A 27,102-nucleotide genomic window follows, 5' to 3' on the forward strand; every position below is an offset into this window, starting at 1 on the left:
TTGCATTAAATGGTGCAACTCATGAATCAGTTTTTGGCCTCCATGACCGAGCAAGCAGCAGAAGTTAATCCCCGTCTAATAAAGTCCATGGTGAACAGTTTTACTTTATTCCCCTGGCTGTTTTACCCACAGCCTGGCCCAGGCCCTTGGTCTCTTCTAAGGAAAACCATGACACCAGTAACCAAGGCTGCTGGCACAGGAGCTTCCATGAACACACCACTTGCATCAAGAACCTTCTTCATGAGGAGATACCGAGTTTTTCTCCTGGGGAGCACATATCAGTCCCAAATTGATGAGCTCCAACAGCAGATCCCAGACTGACAGAAGGCAGACAGACAGACAATCGAAGTACAACCAGGACCTGGTCCGGCAGGAACAGCCTCATTCCAGTGCTGGGCAGTGACGGCACCAAACTGCTCTGTGAATTAAGAAATACTCAACTTTGAACGATATTGTCAAAATTCTCCTCGCAAAGGTAAAATCAAGTGGCTGGTTCGGTTTGAGGGGAGTTGTTTAGTTTTGGCGATTACTGATATAATCAGAACAGTTCAAATTATTTGCAACTACGTCATTCCAGGTAGTGACTCTTCACCCCGTGCCCCAGAAACCCAAGGACCGCATTGAAGACACAAAGCAACATCTGCTTAAGGTTAACAATTTAAATTCTTCTAACCATTTTGAATATAGCATTTAATGCACTGAATTAAATATTCAAGTCATATGTTCGGTTCCAACTCAGGGTTCACAGACCCACCGTGTTAAGATAGTCACCAAATACAAAACATCATGAAAATCTGCCATGAGCACGTTCCAGGCTGGATGCGCAGAACCTCGCCTGTTTTACAAAGCACCATGGGCACCCGCAGCCTGAACTCGTGTTTACAGAATCCAGCTGCTATATCCTGTGTTTTAACATCTGTACTAACGTGGAAAAAGGTTTTCAGTGTCTGCTGTTCACCAGTCACCTGCAATTCCTTGTTTTGTTCTGTGCTACCTGAAGTTTCCATCCTCTGCACTCCAAAGCAGCACCATTTTAAACTCCATTCCAAATAAACAAAGTATCTTGTAAAATCTGTTGGAAACATTAACCACTTGCATGTTAAAACCTTGTAGGTCTTATTTTGGTAACTGCCACAGATAAGTTTCATTTTCAGTTCTATAAGTTACAGTTCTAAACAGTAACACACAACTCGTATCTCAGGTATTCAGTTCTACCCTGAAGAAAGTTTTTATAATCCAGCTAAAAACCTGGGAACTCACAGAAACACCTTCAATACAATAAAAAGACCAGAATTTAAGCACCTTTGGAACGATCCAGCAAAGGAAGAACTTGCGTCCAGGATTTAAGGGCCATGCAAAGAGCAGGTTCACAGCAGGTGCTGCCCGTGGCCCTTCTGCACGTGCACAAACAACGGGACAAACCATCATGGCAGATTTTGGATTCATTACTGAACTTTATGTACAAAAGCAGATTTCAAATAAAACATTTAATGTAAAAACAACGGTTCATTCAAACAACTGAATTTGGCTCGGTGTTTTTGTCTGGGGTTTTGTTTTTACATCTATGTACCATTCAAATTCATTTTAACCGGCTTACAGGATTATCTCCAAAATCTATCAAAGGTACATATAGAAAAGGCATCTTTATAAATAGAAAACAAAGGGATTTTTTCAGCTTTTATTATAAATTGACATGACATACAAAGTTTACTGGACAGAAGTAATTTCATTACTATTTTTGGGGGGATCACCAACTTTTTGTGCAAACAATGCTAGCCTTCTTTTAAGCATTAAGAGCATAACTGCTTAAGAAATGACATAAGCAATAATTCTAGAACTACTTCTCCCCTAAAATAATCTATTTTTTTACATATGTGCAGAGCTTTAGCAAATTAAAGCCAGAGAGAAATGCTCGATGTACTATCCAGAGGCGTAATTACAGTTTGCTAAAACTCGAGAGAGCTGGCGAATTCAACAAGTTCGTCATGAAAGCTGCAGGTTCCCTCTTTCCTATTTTGTACACAGAATCAGTGACTAAGAACTTAATACTGGATGACAAATCACATCCACACCATTAGTTAAATAGTCTCACAGTTAAACACATCTTAAGGACCATCAAAATCAGTATTTACATTTTATAAATTTCTGAAGACACCATTAGAAAGCTTATATACCCCTTAAACAAACAGGGAACTGCATCTCATGGTGATGGAATGAAATAAAAAATTAAAAATACCTGTATTTACAGCAGCATTGTTCCTTTATAAATAAAGAATATGAAAAATGCAATATTTTAAGGATAATAAAAAATTGAGGTGATGTCACTCAACCACAGTGCTTGCTGGAATAAACCCTTCGGTGCTGATACTGTACCAGTAGTGAAACCACTTTCCATTGGAAAAAATCTGTAAACGTATGCATAAAATGTGTTAACAGCAGTGCAAAACTGCTCAAATATACTTTAGTCAGCATCTTAGTATCTGTATTGAATACAATACATCGCAGAATACTTGCATAAGAAGTGCAACACATTTTCTGGTCCAATTTTACAGTGCATTTTTCCCTCAAGAGTGGCATCTCGAAAGCCAAAGCTAAACCCAGGGCCTGGAGCGCAGTCCGGACTCAGGCGGAAACTTCCCGAGAAGCTGAGCGACACGACGGCCACGTCCTGACCAGAGCCCCTGGGCTTTAGCGCGGCACAGCGATGCGGAACCCCCGCCCAGAGGGGGTTGACATCAGATCGTTTGTGTAGCTGTGTAAATGTGTAAGAAAAAAGATTAAAGGAGCTAATGTTCAAGTTTAAAATGGTACACTGGGTGATCGATACATCAGAATTATCCACGACAAACCAAACTGCTGGTAACCTCAAAGAGCCAAGGTGGGAACTTCACTGTGTCCATAACGTGAAAAGCCAAGATCTTTCCAAACAGGCACAAGACAAAGGAAGTGCTACGTTCGCCAACTTTGATAATTTTAGTGTAAAAAAATTAAAAATAAATTGGAATTTATGATCAATTGATAAATGATTTCAAATACAAGGATCAAGGTTAAACTTTAAATAGTGAGACGGTATTTTCACAAAAAGCTAACTGGAGAATTTCTAAGTAAGAAAAGCAGAAACTGTATCCCAGTGCCCTTTCCCCAAGGTTTCACAACTTCATGGTAGGAAAAACAGCCAGATACAGATGCAAAAATCTTAATATAAAAACGGTTTTACATATACTTAAATTATGTAAATTCCATAAAGTTCTTAAAACACTAATGACTAAAATTACAAAAAGATTTTCATATTGCTCTTCATGCTCAAACTCTTAGAATATTGTCATTACATCACCAAAACCGATATACATGTAGTACTTGCATAATTAACTGAAGAGAAACCCTGTTAAAACAATATCCTTGTTGAAATCATTTATTTCCATCCAGCAGTGCCTGTTTGGAATCTCTGTATTTTTGTGTGTAATTCTTTATAGAACTCATGCACCCTAGAACGTCATTTCAATGCTTGTCCGTTGAATGGCAACTGACTTTAGAGTTCAGAGCTTTTGTTTCTTGCTCTGTTTTGTGACACCTGAGATGCTCTCCATTTCCGAAATCCTCTCTCTCGTATTATTTTCACTGTATCCATTTGCTGTCCCGCTTTGTTCCTCAGAAGATTCCTCATCCGCCAGGGAGGCCGATTCTCCTTTCTCCAACTTCTGCTGCATCTCTCGGAGCCTGGCAACAGCTTTGTCTATGGACATGATGCTGATGAGGTTAAAGTCATGCATGCTGACCAGATGGAGCATAAAGTTTCGACACAAGTTCTTCTTAATTATTTTTTGTCCGTAATTTTCAACAAACAGCATACAGGCATGATTCATTTGATTGTCAGCAATAAACCTGTCAAATTAGAAAGCCATCATTATGCAAGTAGAATGTTTTCAGAAACAAAAAGAGACTCTACAACACTATTTATAGAACTGCACAGACCAACTATTACACAGTCTCAACATTGCAATGTTTTTTCTTTTCAAAGCCATAGGGCTACAAGGTACAAGAACATTTGTTATAAACAAGCAGTCAAAAGCTTGTTACCAAATTACGTGTGAACAATTCTTCCCTAAACAACTGAGCTAACTGAATTTTAAAGTATGTAATGAACTGCAATGCAAAGTGGTCAACCAAATCTATACCAGAATTTACTTCTATCAAAGCTAAGTGTTGTAACATACCCGTGCTTCATAACATGAAGATTCCATAATTTCATCACTTCTTTCTCTCCTTCGTTAACATCAGAGAATTCTTCAATTTGCTGGAGAGATAAAGGATTGGGAGAAAGGGCAGGAGAAGAAACAAACACACACATGAGAACTGCGTGTCTGCTGACAGGCAGCGAAAGCACACCTACAATTAAACTTAGGCAACCTATACATCGCGCAAATAATTACTGCCAAAAATTCAGGCACTGCAGTCAAAAAGGTCAGAAAACAGTCCTATCATGTAGAGACCTGTGATGATAAATTACTTCGATATTACATATTCACATCACTATGTACTCCTGGGATAGCTGCACCTCCTCTTTGAAGGAGAAAACCAGCCGCCAACAATGAAAACTTGTTAGGACACACATGGACTGAGCTGACTTTGAAACAGAAGACATACTTGAAATCACAAACTCTGATTCCATGAGCTTCTGTCATTAGCAACTCAGCATCACAAAATTTCCTACTTGAAGTAAAGGCATCATTTTCACAATATATGCCCTGTTTATTCCCTACAGCTGCAGACCGGCTTTCAAAAACCACAATCCATTTAAAATAATTTTGTATAAATGGAATAATTACAGTAATGGTTTTCTCCCGTAGCCATTCAGGGTCCTTTTCATCCTCGCTATCTACTTCCATTTCTTGTGGACGCAGAGGTAAACACGTGTCGCTGTGGAAATAGAGCCGATTGTGCCCGCTGCTGTATGTTCGCTGCTGTTCTACCTCACCGTCCTCCGATTCCAGAAATTCAGACATACTTGCTTTCGTGCGCTTTGGCCTAGCAGAAGGAAAAATAACTGCTTTCAACCATCATGTCAAATAGGCAAATATTAGGAAGGGTAATTGATTTTTAAAAAGCTATTCTTTTAAGCTCTAGCTTGTCAAAATGCTGGTGGAGTTGAATCACCAGCAGTGAAATAAACACCCCACTCCACCTTGTGGGGAAGAAAAGTTTTAGGATGCAGCAGTTAAAAAAACAAACAGATGTAGAAAAATCACAGGTGAAATTATCATCCTTTGATAACATTCTATTTACTGATAAACCGCTGTACTTTCATGATAGTGGAATTTAACCCTAAGATTTACAAATTCCCATTTCCCAAATTCGGTCCATATGCTTTATTACACAAATAAAGACACAGTTTGTTTTCCATCTCCCTACCTGCAAACAAGTATGTGTGTGATGGGAGTTCTTTTGACCGGTCCGTTGCGACTGAAGGCGAATCCCGGCTGGCGGTGGATATCCTGGGGATTTCCTGCGTAGGAGCCATCGTAGCACTCGTTGATAGATACGTCTATCCTAGCACCTTTCGGATGATACTGAAACAGATAATTGCACATACACTTAGCAAACAGTAATGACAATACATCAGGAGGTTTAAACGAGTAATCTTTTCAACTCTGAATACCTTGAGCGTTACCCTGTCAATAACCTGATGTAGCTCTAGTGCCTTTTATAACATCCAAATGATTTTTAACTTCTAGAAACAAACTATACCAAAGTTTCCTTGCTCTGAACTATTTTACACAAAATCACTCTGAACAGAACTAATTATAAAATTAAGGAAAATACCAGCACAAGATCGCTAACAGGCACCCTAGAAATTAAAACATTTCTAACCATCTAAGGAGTGAAGTTCCGGAATAATAATCTGAGCAGGGTAGCAGGTATAGGGAACTACGTTATCTTCAGACAAATAGGACAGACTCCTCTTTAAGGTCAGCTTGGTAGGAACAGGTCATTATCAGCATAATATGATACTGTCTTTAAATATTTACCGCCTTTCTAAAGCTTCAAGCAACTTCCAACCAAATGTAGATTATATTGCTTTATACATCACATAAAAAGAATAGATGAATGCAAAAGCAACAGCTGAAAAAAAAACCCTGCATTTTTTTTTCCCAATGTAACATTCACCTATTATTAAAAGGAAGCTGCATTTGACCTGTAGATACAGTCCTACAACTGAGCAGGCCAGAGGCAGAACCCCTGCATATGTAATTATCTGTGACAGACTGTATTTCATAGTGCCAAACTAAAAAAATACTACTTACAACATAATTAAAGATAAATCTGCTGTGGCAAAGTTTCAGGTGTTTGAGTAAACTATAGAGTTTCCGACAGTTGAGCGTGCACCATGGGCAATGCAAGTCGTCCCGGGCTTCAGTCTGCTGCCTCGTGTTGTTGTTGTACAGGAACTGCGGCGAACAAAGAACAGCATTAGCATCAAATGGGACGCGATCACTAACGCCCAACCCCAAACCGAAGTTAGGCATTATTTCAGGAAACCTCCCCAGTAAGTTCTCGGGAATGCAACATTAGCTCAGTGTACTGAAATATTGGGATTTCAATATTTTTTTCCAGCCCATCAGGAGACCACCTGTCCCATTCCAGACGCCTAACAAGAGATGTCCTTTGTATTTTGAACATTAGACATGTCCACAGGAAGATCAGTTTTCTAAAATGCTTCCTGTAAGAAGAAATACGCAGAACAGCTCTTAATCTGTGAATCTCAGACCCCTTATGGCACCCGCTAAAGAGGCAAATGGATATTTCAACCCAACTCAGTGCAGAAGTGAACATTTTAATGCCAAGCAACATCTATATTATTTTTTTTCACCTCTAATGTTTATTTTCAATACCTGGTAAAATATTCGCAACTTTTGCCGAGGTTCATTTAAAACATCTCTCTCTTTTCTTGTCTGAAGGTCTGTCGGCAAGGATTCTTTCACAGCTGAAAAAAACATGCATAGACACACAATTCTTTGGTGAAGAATTGGTGAACAGACACTGTTTCCTACCCCAGTCTGGAAGTTCTCAGTAAGATTATTTCACACAACTAAAAAGAAACCCCATATATCTAAGCAGGAGAAAACAAATAATGACACCTACTTGCTTCTGAATACTGAAAAAAACACGGCAAACCAAGTCTCAGCTCTACTGACATGTGGAGATCTTTCAGAAGAAGCACTTATATTTAATATTTTGGAGAACAAGGGAAATTTCATCCTCTTTCCATATGAAAAAGTGAGAAGGCCTGACACTTCAGCCTGCACCACATCAGAGAAATGAGAATTCCATGGCTCAGTTACTTTAAGCAGTTTGTAATTACAGCAAAGCTTAAGCCGCCACATTTAGAAAGTCTTTGATGCCTTTATTCCACTGGTCTGCCTTGGGAAACAAGCCAAAGTAAAATGACAACACCAAATTCATACACCCTTGGGAAAGATGCACCAGATCTTTTACTATCAGAACCACTAACTGGTAGAAGTTTCCCACTATTTCCACTCTTGTCCTTTCTTGGTGTTCAGAGACTGAAATCAGCACAACCATTATAAATACCCTACGATGCGCACATTGTGCTACAATATATTCCCGTGTGAAGAGTCTGCTGGACTATTTTAAAGGAAGAGGGCTCTTGCTGTAACTCTACCAATTTACTGGAATACTTCTCTGATGCAAGAAAAAAAATGGGTCCATCAGTACATTAGCAATGCAGCCTTGCCATGTCCCTACTGCCTCTGTATTTATTATGCAGTAAAACAGGACACACCTTCTAGTGTTAGTCAACATACCGCCTTTTTTTGTTCTATCCTAAGCATAAAATCTGCCTAACAAATTACAATATAGGTCTCCAAGAAACTCTAATATACAAGGAGGCCTGGTATGAGGAGGCAAAGAGAAAGCAGAACAACTACAGCAAAAGTGCAGTTGGAAATTACTTCATGTTTGTGTGCGTTGTCAGCCATCTATCTGATTTAAGAAACCTAAGTGCCCGTAATCCCTGGCTCAGGTAAAACATTAAATTCAGAAGACAGGAATCAGTCTTATTTAAATATTCTTGTACTCTTTCTGATGACAAAGATGTCAGTGGGTTAGTTGGGGATATTAGGGATCCATTCTAGACAGTGGCTTCTTGCTCTAACTTTCCTAAAGTTCTAAAAGCAGCAAAAACCATTGCCACTCCTAGAAAGCCTCACCAGAGATGAGCTATTGTTGACCCACCAAGTCTCCCACCATGTGCTGCAATACAACTGCACATTTGGAAAAGCGCTATTTTTTTTCATAATAATCATTCTGTTGCCAGCACTACTACAGCTCCAAAACCTCACCGTTACGTATCCGACACTAAATCAGCCTGAAATACCATTCTGCACAAATTCTCCAATGCGCTGCCACAGGTGAACCCCAAAAGTCCAAACAAGGCAACGCTTCACGACCACTGCCTGGTGACACAGCCCAGAGACAGAACCCCTGCACTCCTGTCATTATTTCTATAGGAGGGACAGAGAAGTTTCCTTAGTTACAAAGTCCCAATCCAGTTCCAAGCTTGGAAATACTGATCACTCTGATGTGAACTGGGCGCCATCAGGAGCCAAGGAATGTCCAGAGGGGTCTCCCCAACAGGAGTAGTCTGTTAACAAAATCGCAATTAAGCAACTGAACTAAATCACGATTTTGTATTTAAGAATATAAACACTGTCATTTCAGTCACATTTCAAAATAGCAGCTATGTTTTCCAAGAGCTAAATAGATCATCTGACAGACAAATTTAAAAACTATTTTTATCACAAAGCGTAAAAAAATGAACTTACTAATACTATAAATCCCAATGCTTACAGAACAGTAATTGAGTACAGTGAAACAGACAGTCTTGGAAGTCCTACTCACAGATTTCCCCTGACTTATTTCACATCAGGATTTATGAGCATTGTATATAGTCACTTCTATGTTGTTCTGACTTCAAAGACCTCGGTATTTTTAGCTTCTAAACCTACCCTAAAAAATGTACAAGATGTGGGATACAAAAAGCCCATTCATTTTTGCCTTTTCATGCTTAAGATGACCTGAAGCAGTTGTACCAGTGAGCCAGGAACCCTGAGGCAAAGAAGTGCTGAGCAGATGATTATTCAGCAGCAACACCAAAGTTTACTCACCTATAGTCTGAGTCGGTTTAACAGAATTGGGCTTGTTTTCTTGTGGGAGGCTTTCAGAATTGCGTGTTGCAAGAGGCTTAGCTATAGGAGCTGTAGACTTATCATTTGTGTCTCCTGTCCAGCGAAGAGTAAACTGAAGTGTAGGTCCCTGAGAAAATGTTTCAAATGGAGGCAGTCTCTGGGGGAGGAATGAAAAAATAAAACAGCAAAATTAGTGTCTTCCCGTGTACAAAAACAATCATGAGAAAATATTCACAAAATGGGGACAGATGTTATTTTTTTAGTCTTCTGAAGTCCTTGTGCTTTCAACATTAGCATACACATTTAGATATACTAAAAAAAAGCTGAAAATATGACTATGCAGTTTCGTGCACATTACTGAGCAACCACTGTGACACACACTGATCTTCGTGAAACACCAAACAGCACCTACCCACCCGCCTGCTGCCAGTGCTTTTCTTTCTGCTCACACCTACTTGTAACTCTGCAGTCCAGTACGGTGTATTCATACACGAGCTCTAAAAACTGCACCACTGTCTGCTGGGATAATCTCCTGTGGCTATGTTCTTATATTGAACTCACTTATTGAGACAATAGCAATAAAGAAATAGAAGAGACCCAAGTTCAAACCCCTATTATTAAGTACCATAACCTAAATTTATCGATGAAATTACAGAAAACCATCTTAAGCTTTTTATTATAATCAGGTCTCATTAGTTTACAGAAATGCTATTGCAAAACCAGAAATCCAATGACAATACCAGATCTGGGTGATAAGCACATTGGTCATGACTGTTTTTACTTCTCTTTGTGTAGAACCTTCAGTATGAAAAACCTCCCTCACATTCACCCACCAACAGAAAGCAACTATATCCCTGTCTCAGTTTAACAAAGTTCAACAAATTACATATATATCTATACATAAATTTAAGCACATTTACATGTAGGATCTCATCCCATGACCTTCCTATACGCTGTTCCTGGCTTTCTCTATTTTGATTTCTTTAACGTAGTTCAACAGAATTAGAAGCAGTATTCCAGGTAAAGGCTGAATGGGATAATAAAGCTTATAACTATATTTCTGCTATGTACTTTGGATCATCTCTGCTTTTTTCATAATTATATAATCATTTTGATTCACAATTACCTCATAACCATCTAGAATTTTTGTATTCTTCTCCTTGGCCACAACTGATAACAATTTCTCTTTGCATGACACTGTCCTACACTGACAAGCCCCCCTCCTTTCATCACTGAATTTCAGCATTGTCCTGATGTCTGTGTGTAAGATCACACCTGTGGAAGCTCTGAGCTCCTCTTTGTTTATCCAAAGTATTCTGCTTCTGCAGTTTGTTCCTTTTGATTTGATCAACTTGAATTTATTACAATACCATTTAATTTGCCTGATTTTATAGGACAGAAATTAAGAAGTCATTGAAAGACACAGTTGCCATACCTACAGTAGTTAACACCTGCTCGTATTAACGATCTAGTGTGGCCAAAGCTTTCCTAAACTGAGCGCTAAGCTAAAACTCATGTCCACACATCCTGAAAGAGAAGTGCTATTCACTGTTCAATTTAGTCCATTTTCAGAGCCACCAACTGAACTTTGATTTGTGTCCCACCTTCATCCAGATTATTTTAAGTGAAGAGAGGTCTTTCAGCTACTGAAACAATCCATACCTTCCCATCAAGTATTGTTTCCCATGTTGCTCTTTTCTTGCTAATGGGACACTCTTCCATTTCCTGCATGGCCACTTCGTATTCCCCATCCAGAAGCTGCAAGCGCCTGCCCACACAAAATATGGACTATGAGTAAAGAAGCTCATTTGTATTGTTTGTCTATTAAAATGTAGAATACATTTCACAGTAATTAACTTTCCATGAAGCTAAAGGAAGATTTGCAGGCAAATTTATTTGGCAACTCAGTGTCAACAGAATGTAAGCAGTAAGCAGATTTCAGAGACTGTTTGTTTTACTTTTTAATTATGCTGCCACTGATGTTTTACTTGTTAATTATGTTGCCACTGATCTTTAAGAGAAGCACAGAAGTTGCATCTGTGAAAAAAACGACAAGGACCAGACAAACTGATGCATATTAACAGGATGATACTAAACTTCATAAAAGGGAATTATTTGCAATGTCACTGAACTGGTCTCAGTACAAAATGTGCATTATGAGACCTGTAGACTCTTTTTTTTAAAAGGCAACAAGCCTAAGCTCTTATTGTAACTACCAACTCAAAATGCAGCCAAATACAGCCTAAACTGAAAACAGAGACTTAAGTTTAATATTAAACAAACTCCTAGTGATTAACAGAAAAAAATATTTATATTGGATAATATTACCTGTTTTTATCAAATACAGTCATCTGTGCTACAAATGTCTTTTCTCCATCTTCACGGTTTGAAGCGTTTCTTTTTCTTCTAGCTGGAAGCTCCTCATTGACATCTGTAAACAAGAAATATGGTGTTCAATTATAATATAAGCACAAATTGAAAAGATCAGCTTCTACGCAATCGTAAAATATAACTGGCTGTTGATTATATCAGATGTGTCATACAGCAGAAAAGGACACAGTATTTAATGAACAGCTCAACAGCAATGGAAAGAGCACTTAGCTTAACAGTAATCATATTTTAGAGATGCTCACATATAGTTATAGTTTAGTCATATTACTCTGTCAGCACAAAGACTTTGGGATTTGACCTTCCTCCTCTGGCAGCTATAAAATAGCAAGGAAGTTTCTCATTCTATACGCACTCTTCAACGTTGTAACATTTGTTATGTAACTTCTAATGTCCTGACAAGATTAAGAAAATAGCTTATAGAAAATTGTTATGAAGGCATTTTCTCTATTGACTAGTCACGTCATTTTGCCGAGAGCACCCACAGCTGTGTCAGCAGGGACCGCTGCTGCTTGAGGTTTAATGAGAGTCACAGCAACCACGTTACTCACTCCTCAGCGTTGCCTCACACAGGCCCTTCTCAGAACACAACCTATGCTGCAGACCAAGACAACTACATATGGCCCCTTGTAAAAGCATATTTAAAGACTGAAGTTACCAATGTTTTCATTAGTTTCACCATTGATCAGTCCATTAAACTCTCTTCTTCCTGGGCGAGTTACTCTGAATAACAACGAGTAAGACTTCACCATGTGGCTGTTGCTTGGTTCAAACTCATTGCTGGAAACCGCAAGTGATGGGAAGTTGCCTGGTTTGATTTGGCTGAGGTCGGGGTTTAAAGGCACCTGCTTTTTACCGGTAGGAACCTGTCTTATCGGACAACTGACATCCTGCAGGAAAACAAGGTTAGGTTTTCAGAATGCAGAGCAAAGATGTTCAGTGCTAAAACTTACATAAAGTGTACTTGTCCTGCCTTCTTTTTGAAAATAAGCCTTGTAACAGATGGAAATAAGAAAATCTGGAATAACAATCCCAGGTTTTAAACGTAAAAACAAGTATTTGAAAGTGTAAATAAAATGGCATTTTATAACCACTACAGGCAGCAGCCATCTTTCTCTAAGTGATTAAATTAACACTAACATGAGGCACTCCGAAAGATTACAGAGCAGTCATTAATACTAATTTAATTCTGTTTACCTAAAGAAATTCAATATTTTGGTCATGTATATATTTTGAGGGCTTCCTATCTCCTCCTTCCAATATTACAAAGTGCACTTTGCCCGATCTGGGCGATAAAGAACCACTTACCTACGATTTATTCTATTCACTATCTCTCAAACAGATCATTGAACACTGTGCACTATTGGAAAAACAAGGCAAGATGGCCTAAGTATGAAACTTGCAGCAAAGTATTTTGAATAACCATCAGCACCTCCTGCCTTCACCATACTTATCCATACCATAGCAAATAACAAAATTGGCTAGAAACAATATTAACTCTTAAAAAGATGTTAAAACAGCTTTGGCATTCTTGGGGAAAATCTTGACTGCAAGTCTTTCCCTTTTTGGTTAAAAATTACAGCATGTGTTACTGAGTCTCCCATATTCCCATGGCTGCGAAGATCGATTGCCAAGCAGTGTGAAACAAGCATGGCTAACATAGCAAGCAAATTCAAAGATGCTTCAAAAAAGAAAGAGACCAAAATTGTTTATGATTCACAGTAGCTAAAATCTGCAATAATCAAGATGGCTAATGTAAAAAAATATAGAGACAGAAAAACCAAGGAAAGAGACAAGACTTGGCAGATGACTGGGGATTTTGAAACAATCACAACTTGTTCCTTTTCATTTCTAAAAGAGATAGACTATGATCTTGTGATTACCTGGTTTACTTAAGCCTCTGGACATCACAACAAAATTAATAGTTTAATGACATGATACCAAGAACAGAAGTAAAAATAGAGGTGACTGAAATTCACAGGGAGTGAATCTGCCTTAAAAGCAAGCTAAATTCCACACATAAAGCAGAATGTTTTTTAAAAAACTTCCAGTTATTTCTCAAAAAGCAGAGCATAATCCATATATATATATATTCACGCACATATATATGCTTCTGAATAAACCCTTACCCAGTCAAAAGAAAACAACTTCAATAGATCAAATTTCAAGACTAAATCTCAACAGAAGCATCGTTTCACCATTAACTTGTATGGCAATGTTAAACAGATGCTGGTAAACATTTTGCCTTAACATATATTAACAGTTTGTCAAATAATTCTTACCTTTCGTTTCTTGTGGCAAACCTTCACAAGCAGGACTTCCAAGGTTACAGAATTTTGTTCATTCTCTGAGTTTTGTGATGGCTTATCTAAACAGAAAAATATTTTAAATTCTGAAAAAGTGAAGATCTATTCAATGGTGTAAATCCACCCGGAATCACTTTTTAACCACAGCACAAACACCTTGAGTCAAATTGTAAGTTTCAATCTTGCCCAAACTTACTGCAGGTTCCCACCTGAGAGCACATCCCACCTGTTCTAATACTAGCAGATTAAAAAGCAGTAAACTTGCTACCTTGGGCACTGCCAAAACATTTTTATAGCAGAGAGAAGGGATGCAGGTAGATTTAAGGAAAGTCAGAATACACTAATAACAGAAGAGTGTAATTATATCCTGTATCTTTCCTCCTTTATAGCTTGCAAACCAAGAATTTAGCTTGCATCAAAACTTCAGATGCAGATGCTCTCTTACTGCATAGTAAGAGAACCTTTATTCATGTGAATTTATATTAAACTGGAAATATGCCCTCATATGGAAAAACAATAGAAATTTAAAACATGTTTAGATGTCTGGCTAAAAAAGCTTGTCAAAAAAATTCTGAAAAAGAATGACAAGCCCAAATGGAATGAATCTATAGGAAGTTATGTTTGTTGGTTTAAGATCTTACAAATATCATTACGGGCTTAAGTTAAAAAGCACAATGGCTTCACCTTAGTCCATGTCAAAAAGACATGGGTATGCTGGGTATGCTCAAAGGGAAGAGGAGAGTTTATGGATCATGGAAGGAGGGGCTGGCCACCTGGGCCACTTCCTCTCAGTGAGGGTGGCAAAGCCTGGACCAGGCTGCCCAGGGGGGTTGTGGAGTCTCCTCCTCTGCAGACATTCCAACCCGCCTGGACACCTTCCTGTGTAACCTCATCTGGGTGTTCCTGCTCCATGGGGGGATTGCACTGGATGAGCTTTCCAGGGCCCTTCAACCCCTGACACTCTGTGATTCTGTGAAGAATCTGATATTCATTGAAATACTTCGTTATGCTCATCAGATGTAAAGACAACAGAACCCATGTGCCTTCACTTGCATACAAACAGCAGAGATTCAAAATGCTAATATAGATCTGTGAATAGAATATTTGAAATTCAAAGGTGCTATACAAATTAACAGTATAATGAATGAATTAACAAACGTACCATTTTTATGGAAGAACCCAGTAAACGTAAGTTGCAAATGAGCAGACAAGCTAAACAGAAAAAAAAGGAAATGTTAGAAAAACTAAGTCTTTTCCTCTCACAGCAGCCACTCCGCTCCATTCACTGACATTCAAGACAGTTTTCATTTTCTATTTACAGACTGATTCTTCTCTCTGTGTTCTATGACTTGATACACTAAAAAGAGAAAAGTAGTGGTTTAAGCAGTCCGGTAGCAGAGCATTCTCTGAAGAGGGGAGACCTTGCATTCACAGGCAAACACATTTCCCAGCAACCACCAGCAGAGATGGGTTGTGGTGGAAATGTTCTAGAACTTCACCCTGAACCATGCACTTGGTACCATGTTGGGTTTTCTTTAATAAGTATTTTAAGTTTGATAAGCAGAGTCTTTACAATGGGGAAGGTGCAGCCTTAGAAATAAAGATTATGAATCACATCAAGTCCGTATCACACAAAACATGGGCAATCAAGATAGTAAGTGCATCTCTTTTGTTTCACAGCACTGCAGCTTATGGCCTATTCTGCTGACTGTAGACCCATTTTATTTCAAATTGTTAAATTCAGAATACATTTCGGCTTAAAGCAAGTATTCGTTAACCTAGACTAAAATGGGTCTCGAAACCACTCAGTATTTCTGAAGTATGTAGTATTGAACAAAATGCCATCTGCTACACTAGAACAGCAGATACAATTTTGAGCACCTTCAGTGACTTCTCAGGAAGATACAACCTGACATTCAACGCCTATTTTTAAACACAAACACTCCCGAGAGCACTGAGCTGATGAGGGAAAGTGCCCAACAGCTCGAGCATTCAAAAGCCTCCATCTATACCACCTTGCATCATTCATTCGTGTTGCTTTCCCAGACCAATTCTAGACTAAAGTGCATTTTTTTTATATTGAAAGCACAAAAACCAACACACAAATCAATATTCTGACTATTTCAACACGATCCTTGTCCTTAAAAAAAGACTATTTACCTAGCAAGTATCCACAATACATGCAGTAGAAGATAACGAAGAAAAATAACATAGAGTAAACCTATAAAACCTCTTAGAACTCGAAATTTATACATTTGTTTCAGACTAAATTGTCTCTAGCATGGTTGCCTGTGAAGTCATCTGATTATTTGCAAATGCTACGGAAAAGGACCAGCTGATTAAAAGCCAAGCAAACACCACAAAAAACCATCTCAACAGGTCTTCGCATGTTCCAGCAACTTATATTAGTCTTTGAAATGTCCAGTTCTGTTTTAAAAATTCCAGAATGCTTTGCATTTCTTTATCTATTCAGTACATTAAATACAAGGGTTTTGGCAAATTATCTATTGTTTTTCTGTCAAAAAAGACCGTGAAGCCAACCTGCAGGACTAAAATGGATCTCTGACTGAATTGTGTAGATGAGAATAAAATTATTCTGGAGTCTTACAGTGGATCGGTTAATTTCCATCATATATACTTTCATAAAAAGTGTATGTGTTTAATTCATACAGAAAGAATCTAATTTTTTAAATAAAATAATTATGGTCATCACGTATCACAAACACATTGTATGCTACATCACTTCTCCATGAATAGGCTTTTCATATCATTTCAACACTAGGAATTACGTCAAGAAACACCCGACCAGGCGTATTCACTGTTCCTTCTTTTTGCCATCATTACAAAGACAGACGAGGATGAAAATGAACTGAAACGCATCACCCCCAAGTTCCACATCTCTGCGCAACTTTGACTTTTGCCAAATACAACATGGCAAATTCAGCAAGAGTTTAGTATTTTTTTCTGAGGCAGAGTAGTACGATCTGATAAAATACGAGATTTATCCAACACTTAAGTGCGTTACATAAATAATGTGGAAAAACAAAAAAATAACATGATAAAACCAATAGGTACACTATTAGAAAGGTAATTACTATTTCACAATTAGAATTCACAGAGTAAGCTGCCCTCCAAATGACAATTTCATATGGAATTAAGACTTGAAATTATATATTTTTTAGAGAGCACTGATTTTCAGACAGAACTATGCAAAGGTTCACCATGAGGTATATGTGTGGTCAGACCAAGTAATATTTCTCATAAGAAAATTAGAAGGGAAAACTGTTAAGTTTTATAGCCTTTAATGAAAACATTTTATAACTAGTTACCCTATCATGGCTTGAGATGGGTAAGATCTTTTAAATACTATTAACATAAGGTTAAATATAGCAAGTATATGACCCTATAAACCCCAAATAGTGTAACTTCATGGTATTCTCCCCAAATCTGCCTTTTTTTAAAAAAAAAATTCCAGCACACACGGATTAGTTACTGACACAAGTGTGCTAATTCATACATACACAAATATATATGCAGGACAGTACCTGTGAGATTCTTGTTCTCCCTTCATTTTCTCTACTTTTGATAACATGTCATCTACTTTGAATGTTTTCCTGTGAAGAAAAAGCAGAAAGAACAGGTTCACACAGCCACTATTCCCATAAGATATAACAAGAACATTTATTCAGTCTAAATTTTGAGTCAGTTTTTAATCTAAACCTATTTATATACACAATTTTACCCTTCCATCCAGAAAGCACCATTTCTATCCCATTTTAGGCCTAGTAGCAGAACCGTGTTATAAGGACACAACAGCAGCACAGCTTCTCAGGCAGTATCAAAATAATACAAAGAATTAAAACCAGAGCTTTCAGAAATAATCTTATTGCTCCTAAGAAGTGTCATTTAACAGCACCTCATTCAAAACTTGCAATGTACATGTTGAACTTTGGTCAAAGAAAATGTTTCCACTTTAACGACACACTTATTAGGAACTTACAAGCAAACTTTTCAGCCATTACTATATTATTCCTCATCATAATAATGAAATACACTTAAAACCTTATCTGACAAAACAGTTAAAACCATAATCGCAAAACCCCTTACTTTCTCCACAAAGTTATGTTAAATAGACACAAAGAACAATGAATTCTGCTTCTTCTAGAGCACACTCCCAGGAAACGGGGGGATGACAACGAGCAATGACAACAATGTCACGGAGAATAATCACTTCAAATCACTACTCTGTGTAATTCTGACATCAGTCTGTTCATGCTCATATGTTCAGTCTGCTCTACCATACATACAATTTAATGTTCATTGCTAAATAAAGTTCACTCAAATAGAAGTTATTCAATAGTGTCCATAATAGTCCTCCTTTAAAGGAAAATTAATGCCTGGATCTAGATGCCAACAAAACTGCACTAGATTCGAGTGACAATGCAAGATGAGGAAGGGTGTCCTTCCTTAGAAAAATGAAATAAGAATATAGGCTGTTGCCAAATACTGGATTTCTTGTGGGAGGAACAATGACGACATGTTCTAGGGATGTGGGAAGCATTGTCTATGGAAATAACCTGACTGAAGAAACACTGATGCCATACGTTGTCTACATTTGGGATGTGATGCATCTGAATGATTCCATTACAAATCACACGGTGGCTCAACAGTAACACTGGGCAAGAACCACCACACAAATACAGGGCTGCTGACAGATAACAAGGAGAAAGAGAATTTCTCATCAATTTTTGGAGTAAGCAATCCCTGATTCAAAGCTCTACTCAGCCTAAGGTTCACACAGATAACAGATTCAAGAACCGACTCACCTGCACTGAAATGTGGGATTATTAAAATGAACATTACAATGCTCAGCTTTAAAGCAAGAGGTGTTAAGAGGAGAGGAATTTGTTGAAAGTTTCAGATTCTAAGGTGAAAGAGTCCCCAAGCTCATCCAAATCAGCCACTGTCCTGCACAACAGCAAGTAGCACACGTATCTTTAGGCAGCTTTCTTCAGACTAAAGAATTGCCTAAACCAGCTCTACAGCAAAGTTATGTCATGATCACAATATGAGCCAGAAACCAGCTGAGACAAACATGTTTCAGGAATGGGGGAAAGTTTAACAATCATTCATAAAATACACTACCTGCCACAGCTTGTATTTAATATTTGTGAGCATTACTGATACAGAAAGACAATGACACAACCTTTCCTACTGTCACACTGAGGTTAGCTACAAGAGTCCTCTTAAAATCTTGCAGAAAAACTAAGAATAGGTACCAAAAACCGCCGTTAAATCAAAATTGTTGCCTTTGAAGCTAACTTGTAAGAACATTTAAAAAAATACAGAAATTCCTTTAAACTGAATGAGTATTTTTATGTTACCACATCCTCATGCATAACAGACAAACCTAAGTTTTGTAATAACTATCTGTAACACCCAGGATTTTCAAGACAGCAGAATCCCAGAATGTCAGGGACTGGAAGGGACCTGGAAAGCTCATCCAGTGCAATCCCCCCATGGAGCAGGAACACCCAGATGAGGTTACACAGGAAGGTGTCCAGGCGGGTTGGAATGTCTGCAGAGAAGGAGACTCCACAACCTCCCTGGGCAGCCTGGTCCAGTGCTCTGTCACCCTCACTGAGAAGTTTCTTCTAAAATTGAAGTGGAACCTCTTGTGTTTGTTCCAATTTGAACCCATTACCCCTTGTCCTATCACTGGTGACACCTGGCTCCATACTTCTGACACTCACCCTTCATATATCTGTGAACATGAATGAGGTCACCCCTCAGTCTCCTCTTGTCCAGCTCCAGAGCCCCAGCTCCCTCAGCCTTTCCTCACACGGGAGATGCTCCACTCCCTTCAGCATCTTTGTTGCCCTGCGCTGGACTCTCTCCAGCAGTTCCCTGTCCTGCTGGAACTGAGGGGCCACAGCTGGACACAATATTCCAGGTGTGGTCTCCCCAGGGCAGAGCAGAGGGGCAGGAGAACCTCTCTGACCTACTGACCACCTCCCTTTTAATCCACCCCAGGTACCATTGGCCTTCCTGGCCACAAGGGCCCAGTGCTGGCTCGTGGTCACCCTGCTGTCCCCAGGACCCCCAGGTCCCTTTCCCCTACGCTGCTCTCTAATAGGTCATTCCCCAACTTATGCTGGAACCTGGGGTTGTTCCTACCCAGATGCAAGACTCTACACTTGCCCTTGGTCTATTTCATTAATTTTTTCCCTGCCCAACTCTCCAGCCTGTCCAGGTCTCTGGATGGCAGCACAGCCTTCTGGTGTTCAGCCACTCCTCCCAGCTTGGTGTCATCAGCAAACTCGCTCATAGCACACTCTATTCCCTCGTTGAAATAATTGATGAATATATTGAATAATACCGGCCCCAGCACTGCCCCCTGAGGCACTGCACTGGATACAGGCCTCAACTGGACCTTGCCCCATTGACCACGACTTTCTGGCTTCTTCCCTTCAGCCAGTTCGCAGTCACCTCACTACCCGCTCATCCAGACCGCACTCCCTCAGTTTAGCTGTGAGGATGCTGTGGCATCTTGCACTTTCTCCAGCCACTCTTATTCCGGTCAAGCACAGTAATAATTAACAGCATGTCGAAAGTCATGTCATAGCATGCTATTACTATGCCAATCTTTTTTTTTTTTTTAATTCTTCATCCAAATACTGTATGGGAAACCACTTCTATTAATAGTTAGTAACTTCTTTCCCATGTCATTGTTTGGTCTAACCATCTACTGACACCTGAAGACAAACCCACAGGCAGAAATCCTATTTCAGTTCTCTGTCAGGGATCACTGGACCCAAGTACATCACATCTCCAAAGAGAAGCAGTAACATCAATATTTTTTAGCCCAAGCTGACATGTGTCCATTAACTTATTCCCTATCAACACTTCTCTATACTCTAAGCATCCTGGTCTTTATAAACACTATCTCACTATTAAACATACAGACCAACAACAATGGAAATTTTTGTGGTAAAAATACAGTTTTACTTCCCTACCTCCAAGTGACAAATCTGTCTGGCATTTTTCTCAGACTACCGTAGAGCTAGAGATAAAACATGTGGAGCTATAATTACTCTTGTGATACGTAAGTTCTACAAGGTTTGGAGATAACTTCTTTATATTTTAAATATGATACGGTTTACTGAAGTGACAATCATCGGCCATTTAAAAATTCAGAATTAGGAAGTTCTAGGTGAATAAATAAATATACATGTACAGTCATGGTCCACATAAGCAGGCTAATAATGATGCAGTTCCAAAAGACACAAAGAGAACTATACTAACACTTTTACTATACTGGAGCTAGGGATACAAATTTTTCCTAATATAAGCTTCAGGAAAACCTCCTATTCTAGTTAAGATATTTTTTATGCTTTTAAAGCCTCTTTTTCACCATAACAGCAGGACCACATACCTTAACCATTTCTACTGAATGAAGAATGGCGATTAAGGCCTTGTGCACATTTGCAAGTGTTTACCAGCACAGATCAGCAAACAACAACCCCGCGAACCTCGGCTGGAAGCCCAGGTGAGACTGTTTTGCCACTATATCTAAATAGTCCAAACTACCTTTAAACTGTAACTTTTGTGGGCTTAACCAGGCTGAAAGAGAAGGAGCAGAATATTGGCAGGGCATGGAAAGGTGGGAGGAGGGGCCCAGGGGAGAACACACCACTTTGCAATTATTTTCTGGGTGGCTTTGTTTTGTATTTTCCCTCCCCTCAATTATGCCAGCTCACTTCTGTTGCATTATTGTATTTTTATAAAGAAAATATACCAGAAGGTATTACTTGATCTTCCTAGACCTAATTACCAGCATGATTTCAATAAGTCAGTACTGTCAGAAAACCAGTCAGTGAAATGGCTATTAATCTGCTATTAGAACACTACCTAAAATCACGGATTTAAAACAAAGTGTTAAATGAACTAGCAAAAAAAAATTCAGAGTTTCAAAGAGAAACTAAGCATCGCTTGTGCAGCTGAATTTGAATTGGAATTTGGAACAGGGGACAACACAATGTCCATGTAAAGTACCATTTCTTGTTTGCCAGCAACTACAGCAGATATCCAAAGCAACAGATGCAGGTAAAAGAACATGCACATTCAATCAGCTATAACTTAAATTAAGTTATAAACAAGAACTTCCTGCTGCGACAATTCTAGTTGAAAAAAACAAAAGAAAACCACCAAGGCTGAATATTGTTTCTTAAAATCTGGCTCTGCCCTATTTTAAAATAGGCGAACAATGCACTTTGGTAACTTTTATAAGGAAAAGAAAGCAGCAAATTCAAGTTTAAAAAAAATCTGATCATTACCTGTCCTAAATACGTGAAGTTGTGTGTTACAAATTCAGTTTTAAGAAAAAGTTTTGTTGTAGTGTCAAAGCTATTGGCAAGAACATTAAACAACATCCAAGAGATCCAAGAATGCCCAATATAGCTTTTTAATTTAAATAAAACCATGCAATTTTGTTGCTCAACAAATCATTCAAATATTACCTTCCTTAGATACAAATACAGTTTACATTAGAATTATCTGTAGAATCAGATTTTATTGGTATTCCTTATGCATTCGTGATTAAGTATTTCAGTCCCACAGCAACTGTTTCCAAGCAATAAGGACTTTAGTGTTAAAATATTATTTTAAAATAATAAGTGTTCAGGCTACAAAAAAAATCCAACGTGTAACAAATGATTTTCAGTGAGGGAGGAAGTAACTGAAAGGACCTTGCGATTCTGCTAATAAATAATGTACACTGCACTTTTCACTCTGCAGTATTTATATGTTTTAAAGTCTACTGACATGCAGCTGTAGCACCTCGAACGATGGAAGCTACTGTTTTGCAGTGTCAATACTGAAGCCCACTTCTCAGATGTATTCGGTTCAAAGCAACCTTTTTAAAGCATTTGCTGGATTTTTTGTAAAATACTATTAACTAATCTTATTTTTCCATCTTTTACAATAGATACAGAAATTATTACTGGATCCTTCCCAGACTAAATAACAAAACCAATATTTAGGGGGGGGCCTTGCCTTGGATTTTTTTTTTAATAAACAGTTGCGTTACGGTTTAAAACAAAATGCTTTGTATGATTATGATCAAGCACCATTGATTACAAAAGTTCAGATGTTACACAGTTTTGTTTAAGACGTTCTCCCCCCAAATAGAAAACAAACGTGGAGAATTAGCTCAGATTCTGCACATAATTATCCACATTTGAGTACCCCCAGTATCAACAGAAGTCACTACCACAGAGTCACACACAACTTTAACATTGCAGAAAAGTTGTTCGGTCTCAGAAATCAACTGTAAAATTATGTATGTGGTTTTTAAGCTCCTCAAAAAGAAAAGGTCACCTTTTACACACTTCATGAAAAGAGGATGTCACCCTTCACTGTTTTCTGGACTTCTGCTTATTGCTTAACATTCTAGGATTACATTGCAAAAAACAATTTTACCTTTTGATATTTGTTCGGGAGTTTCTGTGGGACATGTAAGTTAGAGTTCTGTGCAAAAATATTGGCTGCAGGAAAAAAAAAACAAAAAAAGGTTATGCTTTAATTAACATTTCCTACAAGTCTGAAGTAAAGGAGTTATAAAGAGCAATTACTCACTGCTATTAGATTCCGGGTACGTAGAAATCTGTATATCTGTGTTGGTTCTAAGAAAAAGAAACATATGTCATACAATATACCTTCAGAAAGACAACCTTATAATGATAAAAAATATCTAATTTAGCATTTTAATTTTTTAAAACAATTATCACAAAAGTCATTGACTACGTGAAGCATCACAATGCCCAAATAATTCCAAATTAACAAGTCAAAGGTTACTCCACCTGCTGTATAACACAAAATAACTTATTGTTTAACCTCCATAAATCAGCAGTCACAACTCAACTATGACTGTAAGAAATATATTTTGTGGAAAGCAAGAGCAAACTTTATACCATAAAAGGGCAGGAAAAAAAAAAATCAACATATTACAACCTATTATCAAACAGGTAAGTTTTCTTCATTAGGTTAATGACCACATCTGGTAAGACACGAAAATATTATACTAAATTTACATAGTTGGACAATTTGGTATCTGATTGTTTTATCCTTTTGGAAAGTACCAAGGTCACTCTCGCAAGGTACCAAAACAAGAACATGGGCCGTCAGTTGACTATGACACATTACAGATCATTCTAAGCTTGGGAAATCATGTCCAAAACCTTTTACATCCATAGGATCAGGAAAATGTTGATTCTAGTAAAGCAGGTACTGTTTCAAAGCGCAAACAGAGGTAGGGTAACACAGCCATGTGCAATGCCGACGTGAAAGGGTGGCATAATTTGAAATAAGAGTAAAAACCCAAGTTCAAAAAGAGCAAGACTCACCTACAGAAAAGATGACCTTCAGCTTATTGAGACAAAAAAGGTTTTGTCTGGATCAGGTTATATCTAACAAAAATTCCAGTCTAAACTGAAATAAATACACGCTTTTAAAACAGAAATAAAAGCCATTCCACTAGGTAACACCAGCAAGAAACCAGGAAATTACTTGATAAAACATATTAAGTGGAAAGCAAAAGAGAATCGAGAATGCCTTGATACCCATGCTAAGGCTGCTAATGCTGCCTCCATTTCCCACACACAGAAACAATCATCTATTTTAAGAAATATAAAACTTTATTTTCACATGACTGCAAAAAATTTATTTCAAATAGCCGGACACCTTATTGAAATTTAGAGAACTCTGTGACTAGAAGTAAAAATGGAAAGCATTTTATATCCCTTATCTCTTTTTAAAGATATGATTCAGCCTTACTTCTACACTTATGAATGTAAGACCCCAAAGAATCTGTTAATAGAGAAGGAAACCTTAAAATGATCCCAGTATTTCCTTTTAGAAGCTTGACGAAAACCAGTAAAATTTTGTTCCATGCAAATTATCATAATAAAATTTGTATTTTTCAAATCAAGATAAAAGATAGCAAAGAAAGAAATGAAGAAAGATGCCCTTTGCTAGAAATTGAAAACAGAGTATTCGCAGCTTTTAAGAAACATCAAAGTTCCATAGTCTCAAAAAAAAGAACAAGATTATAATTTAGAAATGTATGAAAACATTAAATGACATTCACAGGGATGTAATTTAATTTAAAGACTGCACACCACTGCTTCAACATCAGTTTTCCCAAGTAAAAAATTTCTGAAACACACTTCTCAACCTGCAGACAGACACACGTTTCACAAGTCCATATTACTCAGCAAAAGCTCAAAATAAAGCTTTATCTTTTTCCAGCATATGACCTTGAAAAGGGACAAAAACATTCAGGAAGAACGCGATTCAATCCTACATGTGTTAGATTTTTTTTAATCCAGTATTTACTTATTGGAGTTTTCCCATAATATTCAGACTAGGAAGTTAATGCACTATGACACATTTATGCTGTGACTGAGTCCTGATCCCCACCTGATGTGTCCGTCCCTCGTCTGACAGACTGAGACGTGGGCAAGAGAATTTTTTTTCCCCATCTCAGACACCAACACCGAACAAACCTCTTAAAACTCATTTGCCACTTGACCTGTTTGCAGCATAGTATTTATTGAACATAGAGCTTTGTTAACAAGGCTAAGGTTCAAAGGACTCCGCATTGCCAAGCATTTGAGACACCACCAAAAACTCCAACACTTTCTCAAACACTGTCACTACCTACAGCGAGTGCGACCAGTGACAGCACCAATCCCAGAACCACACTGTGTATTTAGTAGGGCATCAAAAATTTCCTTTAATCCTAGCAAATGCACAGAATTTTTTTTTTCTACAATCCAAGTTCATTGCTACACTCTGCCTTTTAAACAAATTTCCATAAACTTTATTCTGGCACATACAAGGGTCTCTCCTCCTCTCTGGAACGGCCACAGGGCGATGCGGGGGTCGCAAAGGTCGGTTTCCAATATGAAATCTCAACTAAGGGACAATTATTGCCAGACAAAGAAAACCCAAATACAGTGAAGTCTTAATCCCATCCTGCCCCTGGAAGGGGCTGCAAAGGCAGTCGCCAAAGAGGCGAGAGCCGCCTCGTCCTCAACTCCCCGGTGCCTCCAAGGGTTGAGAGGAGGGAAGGGAACCAGCCACCCCGAAAGCCTGATGGGAACTGTGACTGAGAAACCAAGTTCATCGGCTGGCGCAGCCACACACCCCCGCCCGCCGGGCCCCGGCCGCCGCTCCACCGGCCCCGAGCCCCGCGCTTCCGCCCCAGCCCCGCCGGGCCCCCCCAGCCCCGCTCTCCTTCGGTCACGGCTCCTTCCCTCCCCCGGCCGTGTTTACCCCCGGAAGCCCCTACTCTCCACAGCCCTCCCCTCCTCCTCCTCCCGCCCTTTCTGCGGCGGCCCCGGCCGGTCCCGCCGGCCCGGGCCCCCACTTCCTCCCCCGGCCCGGTACTCACTCTCGAAGGCCTGAAGAAAGAGCTCGTGGTCGGCCTGGATCTGCTCCATCTTCGGCTTCTTCACGGGGGGCAGCGCCGCCGCCGCTGCCGCCGCCGCCGAGGAGGCCGAGGAACCGCCCGAGTAACCGCTTCCTCCGCCGCCGCCGCCGCCTGCGGCACCGCCGGATTTACCGCCCGGAGTCGCCGCCGCGGCGGAGCCCCCGAACCCCCCGCCGCCACCGCCTCCGCCGCCACCTCCTCCTCCTCCTCCGGCGGCGCCGCCAGCGGAGCCCGAGCTGGGCCCCGCGCCTCCACCGTGCTTCTGAGGAGCCATGGGCCTGGCCCCCGAGAGGGCCCCGGCAGGACGGAGACCGAGCGGGGAGGGAGGGGGCAGCTGGGGCGGGTGGGGTAAGGAGGGGGGAGGGGAAGCGCCGAGCTCCAACTCCTCTAAGTCTCCTCCGCTCCGCTCTCCTCAGCGCTACGACCAGCCGAACCCGACGACCACGACGCGCCCGCCTCCCCCACTCGCCCATTGGCTCCGAAGATGGCGCCGCACCGTCTGATTGGCCCGCGCCGGGCCCACCCCTGCGTGACGCACGGATGGTTCTGGAAGAGTTTGGTTGGTCGGTGCGCTCCGCCGCTTGGCGCTTCTCCCCTCCCCCGCCTTTGAACTGAATTCGCGGGAAAGGGCCGCTCGCCCTGCGGCGCGGGGCATGCTGGGTAGAGCGGGCCGCCCCTCACCGACCCGGGGGCGCCGCTGCCCCGGCCC

General features: G+C 39.7%; 1 protein-coding gene across 1 annotated transcript; it reads right to left on the minus strand.

Moving 5' to 3' along the window:
• Positions 1 to 5: 5 nt before the first annotated feature.
• Positions 6 to 26,816, minus strand: SUZ12 (SUZ12 polycomb repressive complex 2 subunit). The gene is made up of 16 exons (XM_082067033.1): positions 26,355 to 26,816; positions 23,537 to 23,583; positions 23,381 to 23,445; positions 17,446 to 17,514; positions 15,063 to 15,112; positions 13,877 to 13,962; positions 12,253 to 12,484; positions 11,535 to 11,637; positions 10,869 to 10,974; positions 9,186 to 9,363; positions 6,891 to 6,982; positions 6,303 to 6,446; positions 5,410 to 5,567; positions 4,827 to 5,025; positions 4,215 to 4,294; positions 6 to 3,882 (listed from the first exon to the last, which is right to left on the minus strand). Exons 1-16 carry the CDS (start codon positions 26,665 to 26,667, stop codon positions 3,537 to 3,539), a joined length of 2,268 nt encoding a protein of 755 aa, XP_081923159.1. The 5' UTR covers positions 26,668 to 26,816; the 3' UTR covers positions 6 to 3,536.
• Positions 26,817 to 27,102: the final 286 nt, after the last annotated feature.

This window comes from Streptopelia decaocto (assembly GCF_964273445.1).
Source record: "Streptopelia decaocto genome assembly, chromosome: 16".
In the NCBI taxonomy this organism is placed as follows: Eukaryota; Metazoa; Chordata; class Aves; order Columbiformes; family Columbidae; genus Streptopelia; species Streptopelia decaocto.

Bases quoted from the DNA above. Each gene is read 5' to 3' on its own strand.
- SUZ12 (XM_082067033.1), bottom strand. From the start codon at position 26,667: ATGGCTCCTCAGAAGCACGGTGGAGGCGCGGGGCCCAGCTCGGGCTCC. The intron at 23,446-23,536 runs GTGAGTAATTGC...TTTTTCCTGCAG, and splicing joins GTACCCGGAATCTAATAGCA to CCAATATTTTTGCACAGAAC. The intron at 6,447-6,890 runs GTATTGAAAATA...TGTTCGCCGCAG, and splicing joins AGTTGCGAATATTTTACCAG to TTCCTGTACAACAACAACAC.